General features: G+C 46.7%; 2 protein-coding genes across 2 annotated transcripts in view; one reads left to right on the forward strand and one right to left on the reverse strand.

Annotated features, from left to right (window-relative positions):
* Positions 1 to 5,458: 5,458 nt before the first annotated feature.
* On the reverse strand, positions 5,459 to 11,635 carry LOC135814238 (uncharacterized). The gene is made up of 4 exons (XM_065327331.1): positions 11,217 to 11,635; positions 9,543 to 9,662; positions 8,728 to 8,787; positions 5,459 to 6,025 (listed from the first exon to the last, which is right to left on the reverse strand). The coding sequence occupies exons 1-4, from the start codon at positions 11,328 to 11,330 to the stop codon at positions 5,975 to 5,977; spliced, it is 345 nt and encodes a 114-aa protein (XP_065183403.1). The 5' UTR covers positions 11,331 to 11,635; the 3' UTR covers positions 5,459 to 5,974.
* Positions 11,636 to 11,876: 241 nt separating this feature from the next.
* Positions 11,877 to 25,302, forward strand: part of LOC135814237 (RNA polymerase II-associated protein 1-like) — a 41,376-nt gene continuing 27,950 nt past the window's right edge. The window contains exons 1-14 of the mRNA XM_065327330.1: positions 11,877 to 12,210; positions 13,662 to 13,714; positions 13,851 to 13,881; positions 14,140 to 14,186; positions 15,079 to 15,174; positions 15,333 to 15,474; positions 15,667 to 15,804; positions 16,108 to 16,314; positions 17,866 to 17,990; positions 23,405 to 23,509; positions 23,891 to 23,992; positions 24,149 to 24,316; positions 24,557 to 24,706; positions 24,952 to 25,086. Of these exons, the coding sequence (XP_065183402.1) occupies positions 12,051 to 12,210; positions 13,662 to 13,714; positions 13,851 to 13,881; positions 14,140 to 14,186; positions 15,079 to 15,174; positions 15,333 to 15,474; positions 15,667 to 15,804; positions 16,108 to 16,314; positions 17,866 to 17,990; positions 23,405 to 23,509; positions 23,891 to 23,992; positions 24,149 to 24,316; positions 24,557 to 24,706; positions 24,952 to 25,086 (1,659 nt within the window). The 5' untranslated portion in view covers positions 11,877 to 12,050. The remainder of the gene's footprint in view (positions 12,211 to 13,661; positions 13,715 to 13,850; positions 13,882 to 14,139; positions 14,187 to 15,078; positions 15,175 to 15,332; positions 15,475 to 15,666; positions 15,805 to 16,107; positions 16,315 to 17,865; positions 17,991 to 23,404; positions 23,510 to 23,890; positions 23,993 to 24,148; positions 24,317 to 24,556; positions 24,707 to 24,951; positions 25,087 to 25,302) is intronic.

Genomic DNA, 25,302 nt, shown 5'->3' on the forward strand with positions numbered 1-25,302 from the left:
CGGACTCGTACTGCTTCCTTCCTGGTACATGTACCCATGTTATTGTGAAACATCGGTTATGACAATATTCCTGAGTTTAGGGTTCAGAAAATCAGTACCGTAAAATCCCGCCAGAGCGCCCCTACCTCCTCGACACTTCAGGTGGGGAGGGGCGGATGGGCGAGTCCTACTTGCCGCATTCAGTGCTACATGAAAAAGTACTCACCCTACGAAAACTGTTTGTGCATCTCGTACACCGACCAAAGATCAAGAGCTAGGAGTCGTACAGACCCGTCAAAACAGGGTTTGTGCGATCCCTGGCGAAGAGGCCGAGGGTGGGCACTGTTGCGTACATTTCCAATGGGGTCGAGCACGCGTCTGCAGTACAGTACGGCATCACAGACTGTGACAGAGCCATACGAGGATACAATCAATCACGTCTCGGACAAGAAGTCAGGGAGGGGCGGATAGGAGAGACGGGGCGCTCTGGCGGGATTTTACGGTATGGATATGGTTTTGCCTACAATTATAAACTGGAGCTGGCTTGATAGTGGAGCATTGACAAAAATAAAAGCACAGTCTCTAATAGTAGCGCGGGTAGAGCTGTCACTGAAATAATTTTAATAAGAACCCTGGCCTCTTATTAGAGAAAATACGCTACTTGTTTTATTCTGGATGTCGTGGCGAACCCCGGTATCCCCCTCCCTCCCCTCCCCGCAGAGTGCATGTCCAGGCTGGTCCAGGCTTCCCTAGATCCATGCGCGCGTGCACACACGCACACACATACACACACACACACTAGTAGGGCGGACAGACAATAGGCAGGTTGGTCGAGCATTGAGTCTGCACGCTGCGCAGGTTTTGATATACTTTGCACAGCTGTGAAGTTGAAAACCTCTCTTCGACCGGCAGCACCCGGCACGGGCACTGTAATGAGCCTGGCAGCAGCCTGGGTAGTGAAATCGGTATCCTCCCCGGCGTGCGTACTAACGGTTGCGATTGAGTTGCGCGTAGAAGAAGGATACAGTAGAGTCGTGCGTCCAAGAACGCTGTTTCCAAAGAGCCTGGGTCGTTCTTATTTTCGTCTGGCTGGCTGGACGTTCTTGGGCTCAACTTTCTCATCTTAGTCGGGTGGACTGGATGAGTACCTTTTAAAGTACAGTAATAATTTCAGCGCTGGTGGAGTGAAATAACGAAAATTTTGCAAAATATCGACGATGAGGTAGTAAAAATTTGCAAAATATCGAAGCTTCACTAGTGCACTGGCAAAATCGGGCTTTGTCTGAATTGCCGACAAAAGTCCATATTAGAGAGGTTCCGCATAACGTAATTACGTTAGTAAAAAAAGTAGTCGATCTAAGGAAAGTCTTACGTAAACTGCATGCGCATCTGGGTTCCGCCATACGGAGTTTTCAAATCACGTAGCTGCCCTTGGCAACTCCGAACGCAGCAGTGTACGACCAGATCGACCTGGGGAGAGAGTCATAAATTTGTACCCCAATCCACTTACGGACCGGCTACGTTATCAGAGCCCTATCTATGTACTCTCCGTAGACAACTTTCCGTAAGTGGAGTGCAAACTCGCGAATTCACGGGTTTTTCCCGCCCACTAACGTAAAGTTGCTCAACTTTACGTAGTGCGGAACCTCTCTATTAATAGATGATATGCCAAATAACGTGCAACTATAATTGTAGACTTGAGAGGGCATCGCACACAAGTTGCATACAACTAATTACTTATACTACAATGTGTACATGGCAGGCCCTGAGCTCTGCAGGAATGCAAGTCACAGGTAACCGTACAACTTTGAACTTTGTATGCAACTACTCTGCAATTAAATGCCCTCTCAAGTCTAGTTGCACGTTATTTGGCATATCATCTATTTTGTATACCTGTATGGTGACGTGACTACTTTGGCGGGAAAATAATTGGATGTGTACTCAGTCTTCCCTAAGCCACATGTGTTGCCATGCCATTTGTGGCGGGAAACTCAAAAAATCTATTCTGTACTGAATTTTACTGCACATTGTAGTACAGTTTGTACTATATTTCATGTTCGTCATGTACAACTGCGTACTTGAGCGCATCTTCGGCAATGCGACCTGCAATTTACTCGTACAACTAAAGGAGACCTTATACACGTTGTACAGCGTGATGTATGAAGGTCTGTACTAGGACCGTAGGTGTGTACGGACTCGGGGGTGTTCAATATTTGTTCATTTCTCCCCAGACCTCCTCCCTAGCCCCCCCCCCCCCCCCCTCAAAACGAACATACACATGTTTATGCAGAGGATCGATATTTTTTAATGAAGTGCAATCAGGCAATCTCCTCATGAAATGTGACCAGCTGCAACTCTAAATTCACCATACACCTAGGTTTACGTTGCCATGGTCCGGCACAACCTTGCCATGGCTATGTTCGTGTGTTTACGAGGTTGACTTTCACTTTGTGTAGGTCATAAACTACATGTTTGCACAGTGCCCGTCCATAGTTGGAGTTCGATATTTTTTCACAAAGACGAGACGAACAGGGCCCAACCCCCCCCCCCAACGAGTATCTTCTCTAAATATCGATATTAAATTTTGTGGACGACCCCTGATTAAATTAATTGGCTCTCTTCCGACTAGCTAGGTACAACACAGCCTATAAGTCACATTTACATAGAAGTTTCCAAGACAAATACCGTAAAGTACCGTTGCTCTGCCCCCTGTCGATTTTCTCCTTGTGAAGCGACTTCGGCGTATACAACGAAATACGATGTTGAACCGACGCATGCACTGCTGTACACAATACTTGCCAATCCAGGATCAAAATGTGCACAATCCAGCACATTGAGTCTAATCCTCTACGTTGTTGTACATCGTACTGCACTTGACAGCCTTGATCTAATTCCCGCCCCCTGCCGAAAACCCAGGTGGGAAGCGACATGGCGTGGGGGGGGGGGGGGGGGGCGGCGGATCAACGGTACTTTACGGTACAATAGTTTGGCGGGAAGCCTAAAAAGCTGCCCAATTCTTTCAGGCAGGCCAGGGTGCGAACCCTTGTACTCGTACAACTTACAAGGCAACTTTACTTTCACCATGTACCAGGCTGTCCTACAAGCGTACAAACTTTGTATGACTGCTGGCTGCTTCAATTCACACATCCCAGCCCCTTGCGCAGGGTCAGAGGTTACCTCGATGGCTGTGTTTTTTTTTTTACATGAGAAATTTCAACCCGGGTCGAGTTCAGCCCGGGTTGACTGTACGATAGACAAAATTGGTGAGCGTTTACATGAAGACAGCTGACCCGGGTTAAATACTGATATGCCGCCAAAAGTCCACTTCTAGAGTCCTGTATGGTCATGTGAATACTTTCGCGCGAAATTTGCATATGCAGTGCTGTTCAAACCTGGCGCGAGATACGCACAGAAGTACGTTAGGATGATTTCTCGCCCCGGGTTGATTTCACCACCCCCACCCCCCTTCAGGGGAGGGTTGAAATCAACCCGGGGCGAAATTTCAACCCGGGTCAAGCGCAATGCGTCATGTAAACGCGCCATTCATTTTGTGTACATGGCGGGTCGAACTCAACCCGGGGCGAAACGCCTTATGTAAACACAGCCCATGTTGCATGTAAAAAGTGTAGTCTGAATGCAGGCGTGGAAAAATGTGGCCTTTTAGGTAGTGGTGAAACGAATATTCGAATATTCGAACATTCGTTCGGTTTGTCACATTCGAATATTCGTTAAGTCACATTCGAGTATTCGTTGCGTCACTTCGAATGCAGTGCATGTACATACATGGACGCCGAACACGGTACAGTGCAGTGCGTACAGCCTGCCTGTGACGTTGTACTGCATGCATGCACATGTATGTCCATACTGAACTGCCAATGTTGCACATAACATTTATGAACTTCGAAGTAGCCTTATGTGGCAGTATATTTTACGTGGCACTACCGTTTGTCATACCTAATAATATATTAGTATTGACAATATCCATCAAATGACTGAGAGGAGGGCATGTGATGTAATCTGTGTTACCAAAAGAATATTCGTTCATTCGTTCGTTAAAAGCTGAAGAATATTCGACCAGTAGGTTTTGACATTCGTTTCACCACTACTTTTAGGTTTTATGTGATTTTGCACTGGATGTTCTATGTACGTGGTCTGTAGGGGGGCCTTAAAGGCAAACAATAAGCCTTATGCACGTTGTACAGATGCACGAAGTCCCGTAGACCCGGTTGGGTGTTGAACGTGCAGGACTCTTTATTTTTTTTATTTTTTTATTTTTTACAAAGACCACTTAATGCCAAACATGAGATGCAGCTAGGGGAAGCACGCACAACCTGAATCGTGGCAGTGGTGGTGAGGTTTAGGTAGTCTATTGTGTTTACTGCTATTACCGTAAAATCCCGCCAGAGCGCCCCTACCTCCTCGATGCTTCAGGTGGGGAGGGGCGGATGGGCGAGTCCTACTTGCTGCATTTCAGTACTACATGAAAAAGTACTCACCCTACGAAAACTGTTCGTGCATCTCGTACACCGACCAAAGGTCAAGCCGGTATTGCCCGTATACGAGTGAATATGAGGTGCAATAAACCATGTATTGCGTGCTTGACACTCACGTTCTATATAGAGCACAGATCAGCATTGAAAGTCCTTTTCTTGCACCTCTTCGACCTGGATTCTTGTGATGCGATGCCATAATATTATATGTGCAAGACTAATCTACAACATAGGTTTCATTTTACCTTCCGTTTGTTTTCAAGGTGCCTGTGCGTGCGATGCTCAGTTCTTCTAACAGTTGGTCGACGAAGGCCGACTCACATCATCAATACCGGTCCGAACTTCGAAGAGAACAGACAAGTCCGTGCAAGTAGGCAGTAACGTGTTGGTGTATTGGCCGTTGGATCCGATTAATCTGTACATGCTCGTCGCCAGTAGAGTCCTCCATTTTTTTCGAGCCTGTTGCTTCTTTTGGTGATCGGTGTGTCCGATGGCGTTTTTGTCCATCTACCATCGATCACACCAAAAGTCAACCTGCTCGGGAGAAGTGAAGGACTCAGCTGACGAATGGGCACGTGCAGAGACGAATGGGCATGCGCAGAGTGATCGGATTCAGCGGGCAATACGCTGAAAGTTATTGCCCGGGTTATTGCCCGCCTAAGCAGGCAATATACGAACATACCTGCAAGCTCATGGAGAACGCTGATTGGCTGTAGTACAGATAACCCTCACGTGACATGCAATAAACCAGTGTACACGTAGTTGTTCACATTATCATGAACTCTGCAGAAAATGAACAGTGTACTACCACTAGGTGCACATTTTAGAAATGTGTACGATAATAGAGTGGTATTACACCTATCACATAACCGTACGGATAGCCATGCTGGTTCCCCGGACCACTCAGGTTGACCACTGCATCACATGATGTCGGCCATGTCGGTTCCACTGTCCTCGTGCACCAAAAGGGGGCTCTTGAAGCCCCTAACTAAATAGCTCCATAAGTTCTCGATTGTATGAAATTCACACCAAAACTCCAGCATTTCATTTGCTTCATTTCTCTGGACAATCCACCAAGCTACCAAAATATGGGTATGCAATGTACGCATATGATGCATTTTATTTGTTACAGTGCAACTCAAATTCATGATTGGTAAAGATTATCATAACTCTGTTTGAAAAAAATAACCTCGTTATAAACTAGTGCATTTCAATTCAGGTCTATTGGCTTGTTAGCGCCCTTCATGTTAGCCCTCGTGCCTACGGCCCTCGGGCTAACCTGTTGGGCACTAACAAGCCCTATTAAGGCCCGCCCTGCCATGTACTAACCTATAAGCAACGAAAGAAGGTAAAATCTACAGCAAAATATTAATTTCACGTTTCTACCAACACTGATGGGCGTCATATTCACTCCAGTTCTTACGGTCAACACTGCGTGACAAGGATGTCATCAGCAATAGCATTTTCAGGAGTGTACACACATCTTCCAGTACCCATGTCACCGGCTAAAAGTCTACATTGGCCAGCTCATCAAATGCATCTGTGACTGGTTGGTCCTGTAGAAAAGAAAAGCAAGAAGAAAAATGGCACACATATACCTCAGTCTTGTTTATAGACATGTCCATGCTTCCTTCCACGAGCTCATTCATAGTCATCTTGTGTCTGGAGGATTGAAAAAGAAAACTTCAATAACAAGAACTATGCATGTGGAAGACAAAACACTAAAAGTATTGGGTTGCTGCTCCGACTTCGATGCATGCCTTCAAATGCTTTTGATGCAACCAATGGAAGGTTGTCATAATGGCATGGAACTCAGAGTGGCAACCTGATCCTGAGTGGTTTTTTGTCTTCCACGTGTGTGTGAAACGCTGCACCCAGCACATTGTAATTTTATTTTAAGCACTGTTCAAGCAGTTGTTGCCTACTCTCCTCAGCAAAACCCGTGACTAGAATGGCTTTAGATAGCTATCGGCAGGTTGCTTCATGACACTTGAGCTTCCACCTTGCCAACTTCAGTTTCCCAGACAACACACTATGGCCATCCGGCGCCACATTCGCATATCAGAACGACATACATGTACATTCTTTGAAACATGTACAGAATTGAGTATTATTGAAAAAGTCCGTAAATACCGTAAAATCCCGCCAGAGCGCCCCTACCTCCTCGACGCTTCAGGTGGGGAGGGGCGGATGGGCGAGTCCTACTTGCCGCATTCAGTGCTACATGAAAAAGTACTCACACTACGAAAACTGTTCGTGCATCTCGTACACCGACCAAAAGTCAAGAGCCAGGAGTCGTGCAGACCCGACAAAACGCAGGGTTTGTGCGATCCCTGGTCAGGAGGGTGGGCACTGTTGCGTACATTTCCAACGGGGTCGAGCACGCGTCTGCAGTGCAGTACGGCATCACAGACTGCGACAGAGTCATACGAGGATACAACCAATCACGTCCCTGACAAGAAGTCAGGGAGGGGCGGATGGGAGAGACGGGGCGCTCTGGCGGGATTTTACGGTATGTACAGATTTTCGGTTATTTTGTGGCCGCACCCGTACTAACCTTGGCGTACAAACTGAATTTTGAACTTTACTAACTTGCACGTAGTGAGAGGTTGTTGCTCTTTACTCTGGTCTTTCGTACCATGCGCATGCACTTGCAGAGCGTAGCACCTGTGCTTGCTCGAATTGTACTGGTCCATATTTTGGGCAATATGTTTTAGACTAAATTTGACTGCAAGAGACGGTGAAAAAATGAGGTGGGGTACAAGTACTTCTATGTATTTCGGGTACATACTTATTTACAGACTTTGCGGTGGTGTCATGGCCGGATCACTAAGATCAGTCAAGGGGCTTACCAGGTAGACAACTAATACTAACAGTCACCATTCCAAATTCGCTGGTTCACACAGAACAATAGGTATCCTCTTCCACTTCAAGATTTTTTATTATTAGAGAAGTGGGTGGAAGAGAAGAAAAGAGAGCAGTCAAGAGAAGTCAAGACACTTCGAGTACCGAGAGACCACATGGTTCGAGGATGAATGCCAGCAGAAAAGCTCTTTATATGCGCTAAATTGTGATCAAAGCAGTAGGCAAACAACGGGCAAAAATGCGTATGAATTAGAGCTGGTAATATTGCTTATACCTGTAACAAGAGTACATACCGGTAACCAAGAGTGTGCAACTCCTATCTCGAGCTTGGATGGGTTCACCTACGGCGGATTTTTCATTGCGTCCTTTTGTGGCAGAAGTATGATCAAGATTAGTGTGTATGCTTTCCCGCTCTTGCCTTGTAGATACAGTGATAGGACACATCCATCGTTCTGCTTCGTCTGCCGTAGCTGTGAAGTACACATTTTTCTCTCTACTTTGCTCTCTGGCTACCACGGAGTCGACTGCCTGCTGGCTACGCATGATGGTACCAGTGAGTAAAATGGCCGCGAACAACTGATGCCATAAAAATTCCGTCATGGGCTGGGGCGTGTCGAGTTGCACAATCTTGGTTATGTACTCCTGCGTATGAGCATGCGGTGGTGCAGTCAGGCAAATTGGAGAATCGTACAAATACATAGTATGAGATTGGAGTGGGAAATCACCCACCCAAATGAACATTCCGCTGTAGTAGGGTGCAGCTACAAATGATACTTCAGTAGACATTGCCTTCGGTGGAAAGGTTGTACTGTACAGGCTTCGCTCTTTTGGTATGGCTAGCTTCTCCCAATACAGAACACAGAGCCGCTTTCCCAACACTGGGGTACAGGAGTCCAGAGCGATCCATTGTGGGCTCTTTTGTACGACGTGAGGAAACAGGAAAGGCACACTCTTGATCAACTGCATGGCTGTCAGCTTACTTGCAGGACAAAGCATGTTTATAGGCAATTCACATGCCGGGCAAATCCACGTTTACAGGGAAATCACCATGGAGATTTCCTGCATGCTACCAAAATTCGTCCGTGGGATCAAAAGTGTCCAGGAGCGGGTGCACTCATCTGGAGGCACTTTCACAGTTATGAGCCAGATAGTTGAATGGGTTTGATAAGAAAGCTACTCATTCCATATCACCATGTTAAACCGCCGTATACTCTGTAGAGCTCTGGCCATATGTATACTCTGTGGAGCTCTGGCCATCACCCGGGGTCGTGTGAACTGCGGACTCGTGTTTTGGTCCGGTGATCACCTGACCAACCGGACTGGTTCCGGCGGGCCTGCTCTTTGAAAATTGCCGCACCCTCCCATACTAACACATCAAGCTAAGGCACATTACCGCTGTGGAATTGGCTGCTTCACTGTCCTGAGAAGATTGCTGGCGCACCGTTTGGTGAACCTATGAATGCACAAACACAGCACACCATAAGCTAGCTGGTTTGACGTGAAGTAGGCAACAAGCAGAACCCGGACGATTCTGATTTCGGAGCCCATCATTGTCTGGCACAATGGGTACACACAGTATACGAGTAACTCCCCTTGTCCGGGCACATTGGCACCATGCACTGACTGTGGATAGGAATTGCCCGCTACTCAGAACCCGCATACAGTACAGACTGGATAAAAGTAACCACTTTTTTCGTGCCAATCAATACGGTTTTGGTGCGGTGGTTGGTACTCTTCAAATCAGAAAGAAAGAGTGACGCATTTCCAGCCCTGACATACATGACTGTACACAGTAGAAAAAGCAAATTAACGTGTCTGTTCCCGAAGGGAACTCACGACGGCCACTAACACCCGGTAAACCCTAGTCATGTACACAGTAGCAAACATTATCCGTACGTGACCTGTACAAGTGACACACGCTAGCCTAACACAACACAACTGGATGAATGTCTCAGGGCTACTAAGCTGTTCAGATACAGATTATGGTGAGGAGAGATAGACATGTACATGTAGACTACAGGTATCCGCAACACATGCGACAGCACTTAGATAGAGTAGACGGCACAGGGCAAGCTTGTCACTATTTTTGATCTGGTCATACGCTTGCATGCACAGTGGTGCATTTCCGATTACTATTGGCAGAGGAATTGCCCAGTACATGCATTTGCGTTACTGGCCACCGGTAACTGTCGGTACAAGAGCACCCACCTCTTCCTTCTGTAGCTGTATCCGCGTTTTCGGCAGTGCTGACATGCATGTCGTCCGGAGGTGATCTTCTATCACGGCTACCAAACCAGCCCGTAGTTCGGAGGAGCTGCCATCTGTGCACTGGACACAGCCAATGTGGAGGACAGGCAACTGCAGACTGTGACTTTTCTACACAGGAATAGTGCAAGAACTTGGCAGCCTGTGCACTGAGCTTGTCGGACTCTGGCCGCACTAACCCCCAGTGAGTCGACCAACCGCCTCAACATTAAGAAGAGATAAAAAAATACGTTGCATGCCGGTATCCAGAAATTCTCAGTAGCATGCCTGCTACTGTATGTATTGCTACTATTACACACAAGGTTCGGCAGAAATTTCTTCCTCTTCCCAGAGGTTCTTGCTTCTTACAGAATCATCAGGTGACTAAAGCCCAATAGAGTAAACAGTGGACTATACCCTGCAAAGAAGGTAATACCCTTAGCACCTTGGTGGGAAAGTGGTGCATCATCGGAATGATGAGCGCAATGTTATTCTGTAAAGCGAGAAATGTTCCGGTTGCATGCAAATTTTGTGCTTCTTCTTCTATGCACTGGTTCGCGATGAGAAACTTATCTCTCCATTTGGGTCTTTTATTGTGCAGAATAATGCAAAGAGCACTTTACGGCAATTAATATGCGTGAACGTGTGAACATCACGGAAATAGAGAAATTTAATCTCTAGCGAAAGTTTCTCACTTCAAGTTACAGTTGTGAAAGGCAAAGCTGTTGCAGAGATAGTTACCCTTATGTTAGTTGGGATGACATGGTGCTGGGACTCGGGCTATACGTCAACAGTGCAGCCGAGTCCCAACACTAACAGCACTGAACACGGCAAGAACAGAGCCACTAGTGTTGTTCATTCCACCACCTTTCCATGAGGGGCTTGAACATACTAGTAGCAGCTCTGCCTCATCATGCTGACTGAACCCAACGCCTGGTGACTCGATCGGTGATCAACACCGTCGCGGATGGCATTATAATAATTAGGGGTGTGCACGGGTAGTCGGGTACCCGTGCTGCCCGTGAGGACTTCGGGTAGACGGGTACAGAATAGTACCCGAAAACCCGAAGTCGCAGTTGACATCATGTACATGTACAGTGCACATGTACAAATTCTATCCAGTGTGTAAGGGAAGGGGTGCATTGTGATGTTACCGTGGAGACATTACCCGATCGGGTACCTGTGCTACCCGTGGAAAACTACCCGAACCCGATACCTGAAGAAAATGCTACCCGACTCAGCACTAATAATATCAGATCGACGGGAACATTCACAGTGGTGCAGTCCCACGCACTCAGACTCTTGCCCTTGAGCATTAGGCCTTGGCGGATAATGCTCGAAAAGGTGGCAGATTCTGCTTTTTTTGCACCGAAATTGGCAGAACCATACAAACCTTATGGCGGGCAATTCCTCGAATTCTGCTCCATTTCTTTATCCACATACCAAACATGCATGAAACTTACCAGAAAAAGTACCGAATTCTGCCAATTTTTCTGCCGGCATTATCCGCCAAGCCCTATTGAGCATGCCACTCTCCTTGTGGTGTTACTGTGACACTGCAGTGTCTGTGGCTAAGCAGTTCACAGGGGAATTCAAATGCTTATTTTTATATCGCGTTTGCAAGACCTCCATACTTACAGTCCTTTCAACTAGATCATTGCTCAATTTCTTTGCATCCTCATTCGACGAGCGAGTCAAAATGCTGGCGATGTCCAAAGCTAAAGATGACAGGAGACGGGCTACATCCGGCATAACTACGGCAGCTTCATTCCAGATTACGGTCTAGTTGGACGGTGAAGCCATGGACTATGCACCGGAGTTGCTCCAAGCAAACTTGGAAAGCAGGTGTCTCTACAAATAATTGTAAGTGCTTCTTCTAGATCTACCAGCCTTTACTAACTGGCTTTAGCACCGTTACTTATTCACATCTGTCATCATAATTTTTGTTCAAGGAACCACAAGAGGCCGGAGTCGGGTGCTACAGCCTGTAGTACCATGGATCCGTCTCATTGCAAGAATCAGGGAGGATCGAGGAGTAGTGGAGTATGCAAGAATCGCTACAAACACGCAGATCTTCTTGCTCTTTTCAACCCCTCTCTTGACCTTTGATCTTTGGTTCACAAGGTCATGGTGATATCAGATATCTAGATGGCAGTGCATCGCACATGCATGCTGGCATGCACGTGACACGACTCGACTGTGCATGTGAGCTTGTCGCTGTGGAAACGTACATGGCGTCGAAAATGCGACAAAAACGTGTGGTTGTTTTTTTGAATAAAGTTGAATGTTCTTTTACTTTTTCAGATTTTGGTTCAACAAAGTTAGTTTCTTGCTGCTACATGATGTATACAGTATACCTCAACTTGTGCAGCTGAATGTATGTAGCAACAACGCACAAATATACTGTCTCAGCTTTGTTGTCGGTTGTTATTAGTGTCAAAGAAATAGGCAGTGGGCCACACAAGAGGAATTATGGATAAGAATCGTCGGCCCAAAGCTCAAGACACTGAGGATGATCTCCTACGTTTCCAGAAAGATTTCCTGGCTTCTGGATTGGACACGTCTGCGACGGTCGTGAACCGAAGGGTACCGCCTCGCGATGTAATTCGTCTGCCAGATGCTGGGAATGCTGGTGAGGCACAGTAGACTAGTCACCTGATCCTCTCACGAGAAGTTGCCTAGGTTCTCTCCAGTTCCTTTGTGTCCGTCCGGACGTTGAAGCTATTTCTATAAATCCTAATGCACATACCTGTACACGTACATGATTTGTACTGCTACTACTACTACTACTACTACTACTACCAGTGTCATTTCATCAACAAGTAATTACATGTACACTGTAGTCAGTCAGCAAGTGCTAGTGTGTTATGAATTAAAAGTAGGCAATAAATACTAATGTATGCCCACGAAAAATGCAGCCTTCATGAGTTGTACCCTGCAGAAGGTACAAACTCAAGCTAGAAATCCAGCTGTAGAAAGTGTTGCCAGGCTTGCCTACTACCTAGACTTGTTGAGGACTTTATTCCCTGTCCACAGCTGAACAATACCGTGTTTTCCGGAGTGTAAGCCACAGCCAGATTTTGTTGTCACGAAATACGGACATCTACAGTCAACTTTGCGTATAACGACAATCGGCGGGGCATCAGAAAAGTGTCCTTATTCGCGAAGTGTCCTTATACCCGAAGTCTCATTATATGTATCACAGTTGGATGGGACTTTGCTCTGGGCGGGGAAATTCTGTTGTTATTCGCGAATTGTCGTTGTATCCGCAGTCGTTATTAGTGAAGTTGACTGTACCCTGTATTTCTTGTTTCATTTGACCATCGTGATAAAAGCCGCCGGTAGCTGAATACATGCATACACTATCCACTTGATCTATCATCTCCGGTCACCATGCTGTTCTGACTTTGTCAGATCTCCTCGGCGGAGCTCAAGAGTTATTGGCCGAACCGATCACAATGAAGTCTACTGAGCAACAAAGCATTATTATATAACCGGCTGAAAGCGCTCAAGTCAGAGTGCTCTAACTGCGATAAACACAGCGAGCTTTGCACCAGGGCAGAAAACTTGAACGCTAACCAGAAAAGAGTGCTCAACGAAGGCGAGGAAGGAGCGTAATATCCATCTCCGGTTTGCATGCTGTTTCGACCTTATTAGGTCTCCTTAGCGGAGCTTAGTTACTGGCCGAACCGATCGCAATGAAGTCTACTGAACAAGATAGTGTTATTAGTGCTCTCTCTCTCTTTCTCTAGCTGTGATAATGTGCACTATCCATTGCTTTTACGGGTGCCAGGAGAGTGCAGTGTAGTTATGGTGATGGTACCTGTATTGACTGCAAAGCTGACATTGTACACTAAGCACATACATGCATCACAACTTCACAAGTTATTTTTCCTTGGAAGGACGCACTCACGCCATCCCAGTTTGTGGCATGCAGGTGCTTTGAGTGCCCGAGAGTCCATACATTACAATAAGCAGTCTTGTCTGTGCGGTGCCGCAGACAGTGTTTTTTGTTAGTGCCTTGTACATTCCTTGATATCCTTGCATGTTTGATGTGTGTGTGTGTGTGTTCTCGGTGGATAGGACTTGGCACTGTGGACTCCAGTGGTCTTTCTCCGAAGCCAAAGAAGCCCAAGGTGTGTTGTGTGTTGTCTGTTTGCAACGCTGATTTCCACTATTCTGTTATGCACGGCGACAGTGATCATTGCAGCTCGCCCGCGTCTTCTTCGTGACCTTCTGCGTTTCTGTATTTTACACCTGTTGCCTCACTAGGTCGAGAAAGATCCACATGCAGCGCTTGATGGTAAGCAAAATAGGCCTCTTTTTACACTACGATGTGTTGAAGCAGAGGTGTAGGTACAGTATTGCCTGGGTTGTAACTTGTTAATTGACTCGTGTAGCTGGGCATTCAGTAACTGCCGCCAATGCTGTATTTATGTACCACTTACCCCCCCCCCCCCCCCCTTTCTGGGAATGTGCAGCTATTTTCATTGCACTAACGGAATACATGTAGTTACTAGTATAAATGTGTAACACTGCATGTGCTGTAATTATGCAATAGATTATGAGCGGACGCATCATGTCGGGTCTGTGCTGGCCAATATCACGGTAAGTTTGAATCTGTCTTTTTGTCCGTCGTCCGTTGGGTTGATCAATAAGTGATGGAAATCAAAGTGAAGCTGGTTTCTGCAGCTTGTGTGTGTGTGTGTGTGTAAAAAAAATGAAAAAATGAAGAAATAGGGATTCACTGGCCAGAAAAAGCTTCTTCAACCTGCCGTGTGGTGTAGACCAGGCTATAATCAGTGGCGGTCAATTCATCAGCCTTGCAAGCTGTTGAATGGTGTAATCCCAGCACAAGTTGCTATGTTTAACATAGCTGTTCGCTATCATCGCTTCCGCGATGGGCAGGTCTGAGGTCTGAGGTGTGTGTGTGTGTGTGTGTGTGTGTGTGTGTGTGTGTGTGTGTGTGTGTGTGTGTGTGCGTGTGTGTGTGTGTGCGAGTGCGTGCATTTTTCCTAATCAAATTTAGCAAGGGAACAATGCAAGCTCTAAACATATTGGGGCAAGAGTTCTACTAGGAGAACAGTCAATTGTACTGTGCTAGCATTCGCCTTCTTGACATTTCATGTTGCGACAATAGCTTTGGGTTCCTTGGATAGATATTGATAGCATCTTTTGTATCCATTTATATGATGTACTTCAAGTATACCGAACATGGAACTCCACAAGCCTCCATTGGGGTATCGTTAGGAGGGCATCCTGATTTTTGAATGGCGTATAATCAGAGTAAAATGTTTGTGAAATTAGCCGTCTATTGACTGTTTGGTCAGGTCAGTAGACCCGTGCAATCAGTGCAGTCTATGTGTTGCGTGTCATGGGAGTTGTACTACTTGTACAATGTCACGTATTCCCTTACGGTGAAGATGGTATGGATGTGGCCACTGTGTACAAAGTCACACTAGGTAACACTTGTGGTTGTATTATTGTCGTCTCACCTCAGGAGCGCGACACCAGCCACTGCGTGGCGAGAATGCCCAGCACATCTTCCAGTGTTGGATTTCCTCAAGCTCTCTCCATTCATCACTCATCGCGTGCAGTAAGTGTGAGGCCGTCGGAAGTTGTGCGCGTGTGACTTCATACAGTTCACAACATGTACCCTGTCACTATGATATTCAGTCCCAATATATTGGTGATTCTATTGAGGGTGCATCATACGGAGGGTTTATTTCTGCTTGTTCATTCTGTCTGCTTCAGACTGGTGTAGCTCCAGGCAAGACTGGGAAGAAGAAGAAGAGTTTGTTTGCTCAGCAGTATGATCGTCAGAATGGCGGCCCGGCAGAGACAAGTGCCACTGTGCAAACGCAGGCTAGTCCAAGCCACAGTGTGCTTGTGTCAGGTGAGTGCTGGAGGTTTTCTCTCTTACAATACCTGTATTATTTACGAATCTGTTGATCCCGAACTGCAGAGACTGCTCAATGTCAGTGCCATGCAATTCTTTTATGGGTCCCCTGGCATGCGACAGCGCTATGTGAAGCAACCTATTTGGTGTCTGGACATTGTCACCTGTTCAACTCTGTCTTGTGTTTAGGGTCTGGTTTGCCTGTTGCTGCGAGCGCTTCTCGAGAAGAGGAAGCGCAGCGTATCCACGAGGAGAATGCAGCAAAGCTAACCACCATGTCTCAAGAAGAGATACTCGAGGAGCAGAGGAGATTGACTGCAGCATTAGGTACGCAAATTCAGATCTTTCTAAGCGAGTGTATGTAGTATCTAAGTGTCCAAGCCCTTGGTTGCTTGTGGTGTGTTGCTGCCTTGCTGGTGTATTCTTTTCTGTTCTAGCAATGTGGAGTGCTGTCATCATTATGGTGGTCGGTGTGAATTATGAGAGATATGTGTAGTCTACAGACACTTGAACTACCCGTATACTGGCTGTGACTACATGTATCTGCACCGCAGAAAGGCAGAGGAGTTTTCAACACTGCCTGGTGAACGGAACTGCTAATTGAAATCTGTTTTTTTCTCAATTTTCCAGGACCTGACATTGTGGAGTTCATTCGAAAGCAGCGCCATCAAGACAGTGCCAAGTCACCTGGATCCAAGACGATGGATCAAAGTCAAGCAGAAGGTGCGGTGCCTTGTGACAGTGGGCCTGGCTTGGGTCAGAGCAAGCAGGTCCGCTTCACTGATAAAGTAGAAGTCCATGATGATCACAAGTCTTCTGGCATGTCGATAATCCCTGGTAAGCTAATCTCGCCCCATCCACCGCAGAATAACAACAAAAGTTACGATTTATTCTGTTCTTTTTTGATCAAATTTGTAGCGTGTCCTTGTACATGTATATACCGTAAAGTCCGGAGCAAACTCCCACCCCATTTTTGCAAGATCTGCTGGCCTGTACACACTGACCCCATGCACTGTCACCACTACTGTACGAAAGTGCGTCTCACACCATAGCGGGAAGAGCACTTTGCTACGGTAAACTATGTCCACTTTCCGGGTTTCAAAATCTCTTTGGGCACTAGCCACGAGCTAGCTCGTAGTGATTTTATAATGATGGTTGTTTTATTTCGCAAATCCGAACCGGGTTTTCTTCCGAATAACAAGGTAGCGAAGAACAGAGTATTGAAGGAACCAAATACACTTCTGACGGTGATTCAAGCCATCATTTCGAGATCACACAGCGCCCAAAGGCAAGTGTTTTTCTCGGGCACTTCGGAGTTTTCAACAAGTTAGCAGCGGCTTTGTAGGTGTAGCTTCTGTGACATACCCTGTTCGACTTGCAACTGCAATACCGGGACCAGTCAAGTCGTTGACTGACGCTTTATCAGAACAATTTCTGTTCCTGACAGTGCGACATCGTGGCACTGCACACATTTCTACGGCATTACTCGTACCACATGGAGAACGAACTACCACAAAGACGACACATTTGTCGAATGAAAGGAAATCTCGACAGAAGTTATTTCTTTGCAGGAAGATAATGACAATCGTGTTTGCACAGCCTCCTGGTAGGACATAGGCAGTTTGTAGGCATTACAGTCGTTCTCGTACGCATTCGACCTTCATGCCAGTTGTTTACAACTATATTGACCTGAAAAAGACGAAAATAGTATGGACCCGCTGGGGTGGGCGTTTGCTGCGAAGTGGGCGTTTCCTCCGGACTTTACGGTACATCGAAGATACGAAGTTCCAGAATGTTTATTCTGTCACATTCTGTATGTGTGTATGTGCGTGTGTGTGTGTGTACGTCGGCACCGGCGGAGGGATGTTGTGCCGCGCATTGTGACAGGTGTGGTCGCTGCTTTCGCGGTGTCCGGGGACGGGGAAGGCATCGCTGTTCAAGGGTGGCGCATAGACCAACAGCAGAGGAGCGCTCAGCCTTCCAGCACGTGTGCATATGCGGCAAGCGGATGCGACTGCCCGTGCACCTGGAGCGTCATCGAGCGTCGTTGCCTCTCTCTCTCTCTTCTCAAGTTTCCCAGTGATGGGATCACGTGACCCTTTTGCGGCAGTGACTCTACAGGACAGGACAGTGTGTGTGTGTGTGTGTGTGTGTGTGTGTGTGTGTGTGTGTGTGTGTGTGTGTGTGTGTGTGTGTGTGTGTGTGTGTGTGTATGTATATTTGTGTGTATGTGCGTGTATATGCATGCCACTAGCCGGGTAATGGACTATTTGAGACCCGATTTTGTGGGTATGTTTGCATACATGATTTCAGAGTGGCACATTTTTACAAATAATCTACTTTGTTCTTGAAAAATGTTGTATTTACTTATTACTGCAATGCGGCCAGGTATTGACATGAGCAGCGCAGAGGCTAGTGCTGACTGGGAACACATGGACAAAGTGGAAGAGGAGAAAATGGAGTGGATGGCACAGCTTCCCGACGACCATGAGAAACGTGTGGAACTGCAGAAGGTGAGAGTGTGCACACGTTTTTTTTATTTTTTTATTTTTTTTATACGAAAGTCCACTATATTCCCGGATAGGTACGAGAAGTGGTGGCGGGGCTAGGCTGCACGTGACGCATAGAATGTGCGGGTGACTTCTGGGTTGGTGTTACAAGCAGTTTTTACTGATCGACTCACAGTGACATTCCTACACTTGCAACATACTACTTCCGAAGTACAGCATAGTGGCAGCGTTGCGAAATAGTCGAGCCGTTCTGTTTAGAACATCCAAAGCGTCAGCTGACCACGCAACTGGCATGCTGTGCTAATGTGCATGCATAGAGAGCACAACTAGAGAACAACTTCCAGTCATCCAAGAAACATCAGAAAGGAGAAATTAGCAGTTTGTAGATTTAGCATGTAACAATATTTAGGGCCGAAACGATTATACCGATTACTCGTATATCACTCGTTATGGATGAAATCGATAATCGTTATGATCGATAACGATTATGACTGTACAGTGCGAGAGCGGTCATGACGTCAGTACAAGCAGACGATGCATGGCATCATGCACGCGCGTCATGCGCACCAGTGCATGAACGTCGAAGTACACGTGCATGAAGCTGTAGGTCCGTACAATCATTGCGCGCTAGCGCTTGATCCTTTTGGGTACTGTACTTGTAGTCGTACACTCCGCGCATTCACTGCACTAGTCAGAGTAGCCGGAAAGTATAACAACCGGAAAGCTTCATAATTTTAGGTTGTAGCGAAACTGTGAGTGTGGCTACCGGCCTTCTATTTTGTTCAGTTCTTGTCAAAAACTTAGTTACTTTTGATTTTTTGGCGAGGAGAGCAGTGACAATGCTGCCGCCTGTAAAAGCGAAAGTTAGTTGGACCAAGAGATGGCCAGCTTGGGCATATTTCGAGGAAGCTGATAGCGTAGTGAGATGCAATTTGTGCAGCCGCGAGTTCGTCCGTCAAAGCGGCACAACCAACTTGTTCTAGCACCTGATTTCTGCTCATAAAGACCTGGACGCCGCTGCGGTAGGGAAAGGACCAGCAACCCAGTCGACAGGAACGACGACTACCAGCAATGTTGAGCGCAGTGACAATGCGACGACCAGTGCTGGAACGAAGCCCGTCACGTCGTTCTTCAGCACAGGTAACTTGCGAATGTGCGACAGCAGGCGCTCAGGCATGTTGACGGAGTCCATCATCGACTGGATTGTCGATTCCAGTCAACCCTTCTCCATTGTAGAAGACAGAGGACTGATCGTTCATGCCTAATGGCAGAGGAACACTGCTCATATCACGTTGCAAATTTCATTTTGGTCTTTTTTGGGCCTGTGTGGATCTTTTACCCGTACGTACCTGTACATAGTTGAACAAATTTTGTTTTTGCCGTCTACTGATGTCCAACATGACACGTATAAAACTTGTTCGGAAAATCGGTAAAACCAATAAATCGATCGTTAGTGTTGTTGGTTAATCGTTAAGGCAAAATGGGCAATCGTTTCGGCCCTAACAATATTTGCCTGTAAAAGTTGTAAGACGCAGAATGAAAGATAAGCCTCTTCTATTGCGGCTGGTTGTTTGATAAATTAAAAGAAAGATATGAAGAGAATCAACAAAAAAAGCAACGAGAAACAAGGCAGAGAATAAAGTAACGCCTCTGTGCCATATTTGGCATTCCGAAAGAATGCACACAGATAGTAGGGAGGTTTAGCACTACGTAAAAACGTTACGTATCTGGCCTACTACTGTAGAGGCAGAAAATTTCGTCGGTCAATAATTTCGTCCAACTCCAAAGAAAAGGAGTTCGTCCGGTTGAAAACTTCGTCCATGGATCATAAGAGTGTACAGAAAAGCTGGACAAATCGATATTCGTCCTACATTTAATTTAGTCCAAAAGCTCCTTGGACGAAAAAGACGAAATTAAATTCCAGACGAATATTTCTGCTTATACAGTACGTTTCCCACCAAAATCACAACGCAGGATGTAACGTTTCGAACGTAACAGGGCTGTTACCTGCGTTCTGCCAGAACGCTACGCATCTACACACTCCGAGTTCCAGTTTTGACCATCTCTTCTTGCATTCGATTTGCATTTTGATTTTTTAGGACAAGGTGTTTTCGAAGTTATCATGGCGCAGTCTAGAGGTACCGGTGTGTCTTTGGCAGCAGGTCAAGGTGCAGCAACGCTGTATACCTCCGAAACTTGTTCTAGCCCCCCACCGGTGTCGAACTCCTACTCTCCATCTGGTACGAAGCCTGGAAGAGTGCATTTCCAGGCCATGGACGATGTGTTGTTCCTGCGGGAGGTCGTAGCAGAAGACCATCCCTTTGTGCGTGGTGCTACCTGCTGGGAGCGGATCGCTGTAAACTTACAAGAAAATGTACCTGCGAGATTTGCGAAGGTGACGGCCCGGACTCTGAGGGAAAGGGCGTTCAACCTGATGGAGTCCTATATCAAGGAGGACAACCGGCAGCGGAAGCAGAGTGGCCTGGAATTTGAGTTTAGGGAGAGGGAGCAGCTGCTGGAGAATTTGCGAGGCAGATTTGCTGAAAAGAATCTCATGAAACAAGCAGCTTCAGCCGCGAGAAAGAAGGATAAGGAGGGGAACAACTCAGGCTCTGTTGACCATGAAGGAGAAGCGCCTGAGCTCAGACGATACACCGCCTCGCCAACCAGCCAAAACATGAAAACTCGACTTGGCAGATGTGTGGCAAGAAAAAAAGGAGCTGAAGGCGAATGAGCACTCTCTCCGTGCTCGAGAGTTGGCTCTTCGCGAGCGGGAGATTGCGCTGCAGGAGGACAACGCTGAGCAAGCAAAGGAGGAAAATAAGCGGAAGGATGCCCGAGCGGAGAAAACCCAAGAAACGATGCTTACTATGATGCAGCAGCAAATGCAGCACATGGCACAGATCGCAGCTGCCCTCAGCAAGAAGTGATCTGATGAACGGCTTGCGAACAATGCGGCGTACTTGCATTTGCTTTGTGCGTGTGGAATCCCTTCTGGTGTGCGTGTGTGTGTGTGTGTGTGTGTGTGTGTTGTGTGTATCTGTGTGTGTCTGTGTGTGCATGTCTTATCTTCCATCCGGATCTTTGCTTTACGCTAGTGCTGTTCTGTTTGGAGCAAGAGGTTGGTCTCCTTCAGCTGATCTGCATTGACCCTTCTAACGCTTCTCCCTGGCCTTGTGAGTTCCAAGCCATTTTGTGTACTAGTATTTCAGCCTGCTGACATGGCACTTTAGGAATACCTTTCCCATTTTCTGTACCTGTATTCCTTTCTCCTTAGCATACTTTCTCCTATTTCTGCAGCTAGACAGAATCATGAGGTTTCTTTTCAGCAATTTCCAAGGAAAGTTAGAACTTCTACCAGGGAAACATTAGGCTTTTGTATCAGTGCTGCCAACCTTCCGTATTCGTACGGAAAATAATCATCCTTCTTCCGCAGTACGGAATTTGAGCAAAGTGGTACGGAAAATTGAACAGGATTGATCAGCTACAGATATGTATGTAGAAGCATGGCAAGCTGAGCAATGCACATGTACATTGTATATCCCTGTGCCAAAGCGAGTGCATGCCATGCTTCAAGTACATTATTACACGTAGCACAAAATGTGACATGTCGTGGTTCCAAGTCCCACATGTTTTGCACTAGCAAAGCCGGCCACCGACAAGCATGTGAGTGTCAAAACAAGCAATGCACGTGCAAGTACATTGGCAGTACGCCAAAATACTGGAAATACGGAAAATCAGAAATCACAGTACGCAAAACAGACCCAGTTGCTTGGCAGCACTGTTGATTATATCAGCTGAGTGTTATCGGTGAAAAATTGTTACGGCGGTCCCCGAGCAGAGCACAAACTACTCACATAATGAAGAAGACTGTATTCCAAACGAACAATAGGCATAAGCATGCAACAAAACTGAAGGAAGCAACAACTTCTTACAAGTACGAAGTGATTACAAGCATGGGTACTTGATGCCTGATTTCACTGCAAGTGCTCAGCAAGAGATGGAGGTTCAAGCTGGAAATGCGATGCAGCCGTGTTACCGTAAAAACACGCGTGGCAATTGGTGAATAAGGCAGCCACTATAATTATAATACTTGGCGGCAGGTTGAAGTGTAGAATCTTGATGTTCTTTCTAAAGTCTACAAACGTAAAAAGCTTTGCAATCTGGCCAAAGCCCCACTCCACACATATACACACCTGACTCAGGCTCTTGTTGAACTCAGCTTCATCTGGGGAAATGTGCGCACCTTGACGGATGATTTGCGGACGAATCGGGTAGGTTGGATCACCATAGATCACAAAGTACCCTCCATCAGCATCTCTTTTCATGTGCTGTTCCATTTGCGGCAGGAGGTTGCTTTCTTCCAGCATCCAGGCATCGTGACGACGTCCTTCGATTGAGCCAAATAGGTGGCCAATTATACCGAAAGGTGTCATGACGCTCTGAAACTTTAGTGCATGTACCCTCTTGTGGCCACTGTAGAATAGTCGCTGTCCCTCAATGGGCTTTGCAATGGGTCTCACAGTCCCATCCACAAAGCCCCATACTTGGTTCAGTGGGCAGAGTTGGAATATTGCAGCTGCTCCCTCTTGAAGACGCTCATTGCTCAGCCATGGGACAGGTAAGGGTGTCCAGAAGATGGTGCCACCGCTGATACACGAACTCAAGCATGTGATTGACGATGACTGAAAGCCCGCTGATGCCTCTTCCGAACATCTTCTCCATATCAACAAGTCTATTAGGGTAGACCAGTCGCCGCAGCAGTATGCACAGACCTTCCATGCCAGAAAACTTCGTTCTGTTACGTGCAACATTTTCATGCGGGATTTCCAGATGAGTCTTCAATTGGCGTAAGTCCTCCTTCCCAAAACGAAACCTCTCTTTGCACTCGCTCTCAGTGAACTTGTTCAAATCTATTCGAGTTCCATGACCATTTCTCCTCATTTCTTCCTCGAGACGCTTCTCCTGCAGCCTCTTGCCCTCTGCTAGAAAGTACATGTCTTCCCAATCTGATTCGTCCTCTGAATCAAGAACCGACATCACCAAAAACTTCGTGCTCCTTGGCACTGGCCATGGCAATGTCTTTTCTGCTTCACTCCACAAACTGCTGTTCAAATTTGCCGCAAAAATCGAAGCAAGACACATGCACAGTACAATTTATTTTGTAATCTTCTTTTCTTTGCAATTTTTTTGCTTCGTTCTTCTCCGCCATTTTATCCCCATGGATACAGGCGACAGCGCTGTGCTAAACGAATCACAAAAATGTTTCCAACGTAACACTCGCGCCAGATATGTTACGTTTTTACGTAGTGCTAAACCTCCCTATTGACAAATTCTGATCCCGCAGATGGCCGTACTGAAATCAGTCTTGTGCGTGTGCGGGGATTGTGTGGGTATGTACTAAATCACCAATGCAGGCATGTCCAGCACGCTTCAGTTTTGACGGCGCTCTGATCTCACCGGAGGAGAGCAGCAGCATTCCATCCCACCTAGGCCTGCATCACCACGGAGATCAACCGGAAGTGAGTGGTGGCGCTATACAGCGTGTTCACTAGATATATAAGAAGTGGTGTGGAAGTACATGTGCAATCATTGACTATTTCAATAGGTATCGTCAGGCAAATGATACTGGCATTCAGTGATTTCTTGTGTGTGGTCGTTATCATTTTGTACAGATTGTATCAGTTTAGGGCGTTTGGGCACTTGTAATTGTGGATAGTGGCACAGTATACAGGATGACATAGGGACATATGAACCGCTTTTTGCCCCCCCCCCCCCCCCCCCCGTAGCTCTACCGTTGGCCAGTGTGTGTAGCAGTCAAGTAGGGTACAGGTGAGTACCTGACCCACTCCATATTTGATTGTGTCACTGTTTTTTCTCTGTGGTGATCCTCATGTGCCCAGGCTGCCGGTTATACCCTGTCAGAGCTGTTTGTCTTAGCTCGCAGTCGTATGCCTCAACAACAAAGCATGGCGTTGGAAACACTAGGCTCCATAGTGCGCACGGTAAGTGATATATGCGGAGCCAAGAATAGGCCCCTTTGAAGAATGTTCACAGCTAATGCCGTAGGATTCAGGTGCCAATGACCATGTCGTTTTTTGTCACCGTAGCTTGTTAAGAGAGAGAATATGTTTTTGTGAATTATTTTAAATCTGTTGCAGGGCCTTCGTGGTGGATATGCTCATCACTTGGACACAGATGTGGTCTCTAAGCTGCTGGAGGCCGGTTTGCCGTTGATTTTACGCTGGGCTCTTGATGACTCTCGTGTTGCTATCTATTCCGTGGCACTGACTGCCATTCACACTTTGCTGGTCAATGAGTATGATCAGGTGGGTTCAATATCTCATGTGGTTCTCTCTCCTCTCTCTCTCTCTCTCTCTCTCTCTCTCTCTCTCTCTCTCTCTCTCTCTCTCTCTCTCTCTCTCTCTCTCTCTCTCTCTCTCTCTCTCTCTCTCTCTCTCTCTCTCATATTATTTCCCTAGTTCATCACTCTCAGCCTTCTTCTTAGTAGCAGTTGAGTCCTCAGCCCTCCTCATATTTTCTTTTTCCTGGTTTTGCTCTTCTTACAGGTGATGAGTGATAACGTTCTGGCGGCTTTTCCTAGTTTAGGAGTGGAGTCACTTGCTGTTCCCGAAGACAGCACTGAGAGCACAGAAGAGGAGGAAGAGGAAAAAGAGGAGCCAACTGATGAGGAGGTGATCGTTAGAGACTTGGTGAAGGTACGTCCGCTTGGTATCTGCCTTGGCCCATTAGCTTATGACATTAATTGGTGCTGTGGAATGCAACAGAAGGTTGAATGCATTGTACGTACTTTGAAGTATAGCCGTGTCATTGCAAATGAATTCCGCACTCGCGGGTCACTCCACAAATACATGTTGGCGATTCATAATTGATGCTTTGATTGGAATTGACATCGTTCTTGAATTGAACGAGTTTTGCTCCATTGATCTGTCAATCCTGCCAGGGCCTGCTCAAGACCAACCTCCTACCTCGCCTGCGTTACTTGCTAGAAGTCTGTGCGCTGCCCGCAACCGCCATCTCCGCCGTGTTTGGCATTCTTTTGCGGATTGCGGAGCATTCTCTGCAATCTGCGTCTGAGGTACGTGACCATGTGAAGCCTGCGGCTGTAAACACCTTCCTGAGATAAAGTCACATAGAATAGTTTAATTCCCCGGACAGCTAGCTGCTTCGAACGTGTTAGGTCTCTTTTTCGGAGCTTAGGGTCACTGGCCAAACCGATCACAATGAAGTCCAGTGAATGACAACGCATTTGAGAAGAATAGCTATCAGACAGCGAGACCTGCAACAACTACCA

The sequence above is a fragment of the Sycon ciliatum genome, chromosome 4 (assembly GCF_964019385.1).
Source record: "Sycon ciliatum chromosome 4, ocSycCili1.1, whole genome shotgun sequence".
NCBI lineage: Eukaryota > Metazoa > Porifera > Calcarea > Leucosolenida > Sycettidae > Sycon > Sycon ciliatum.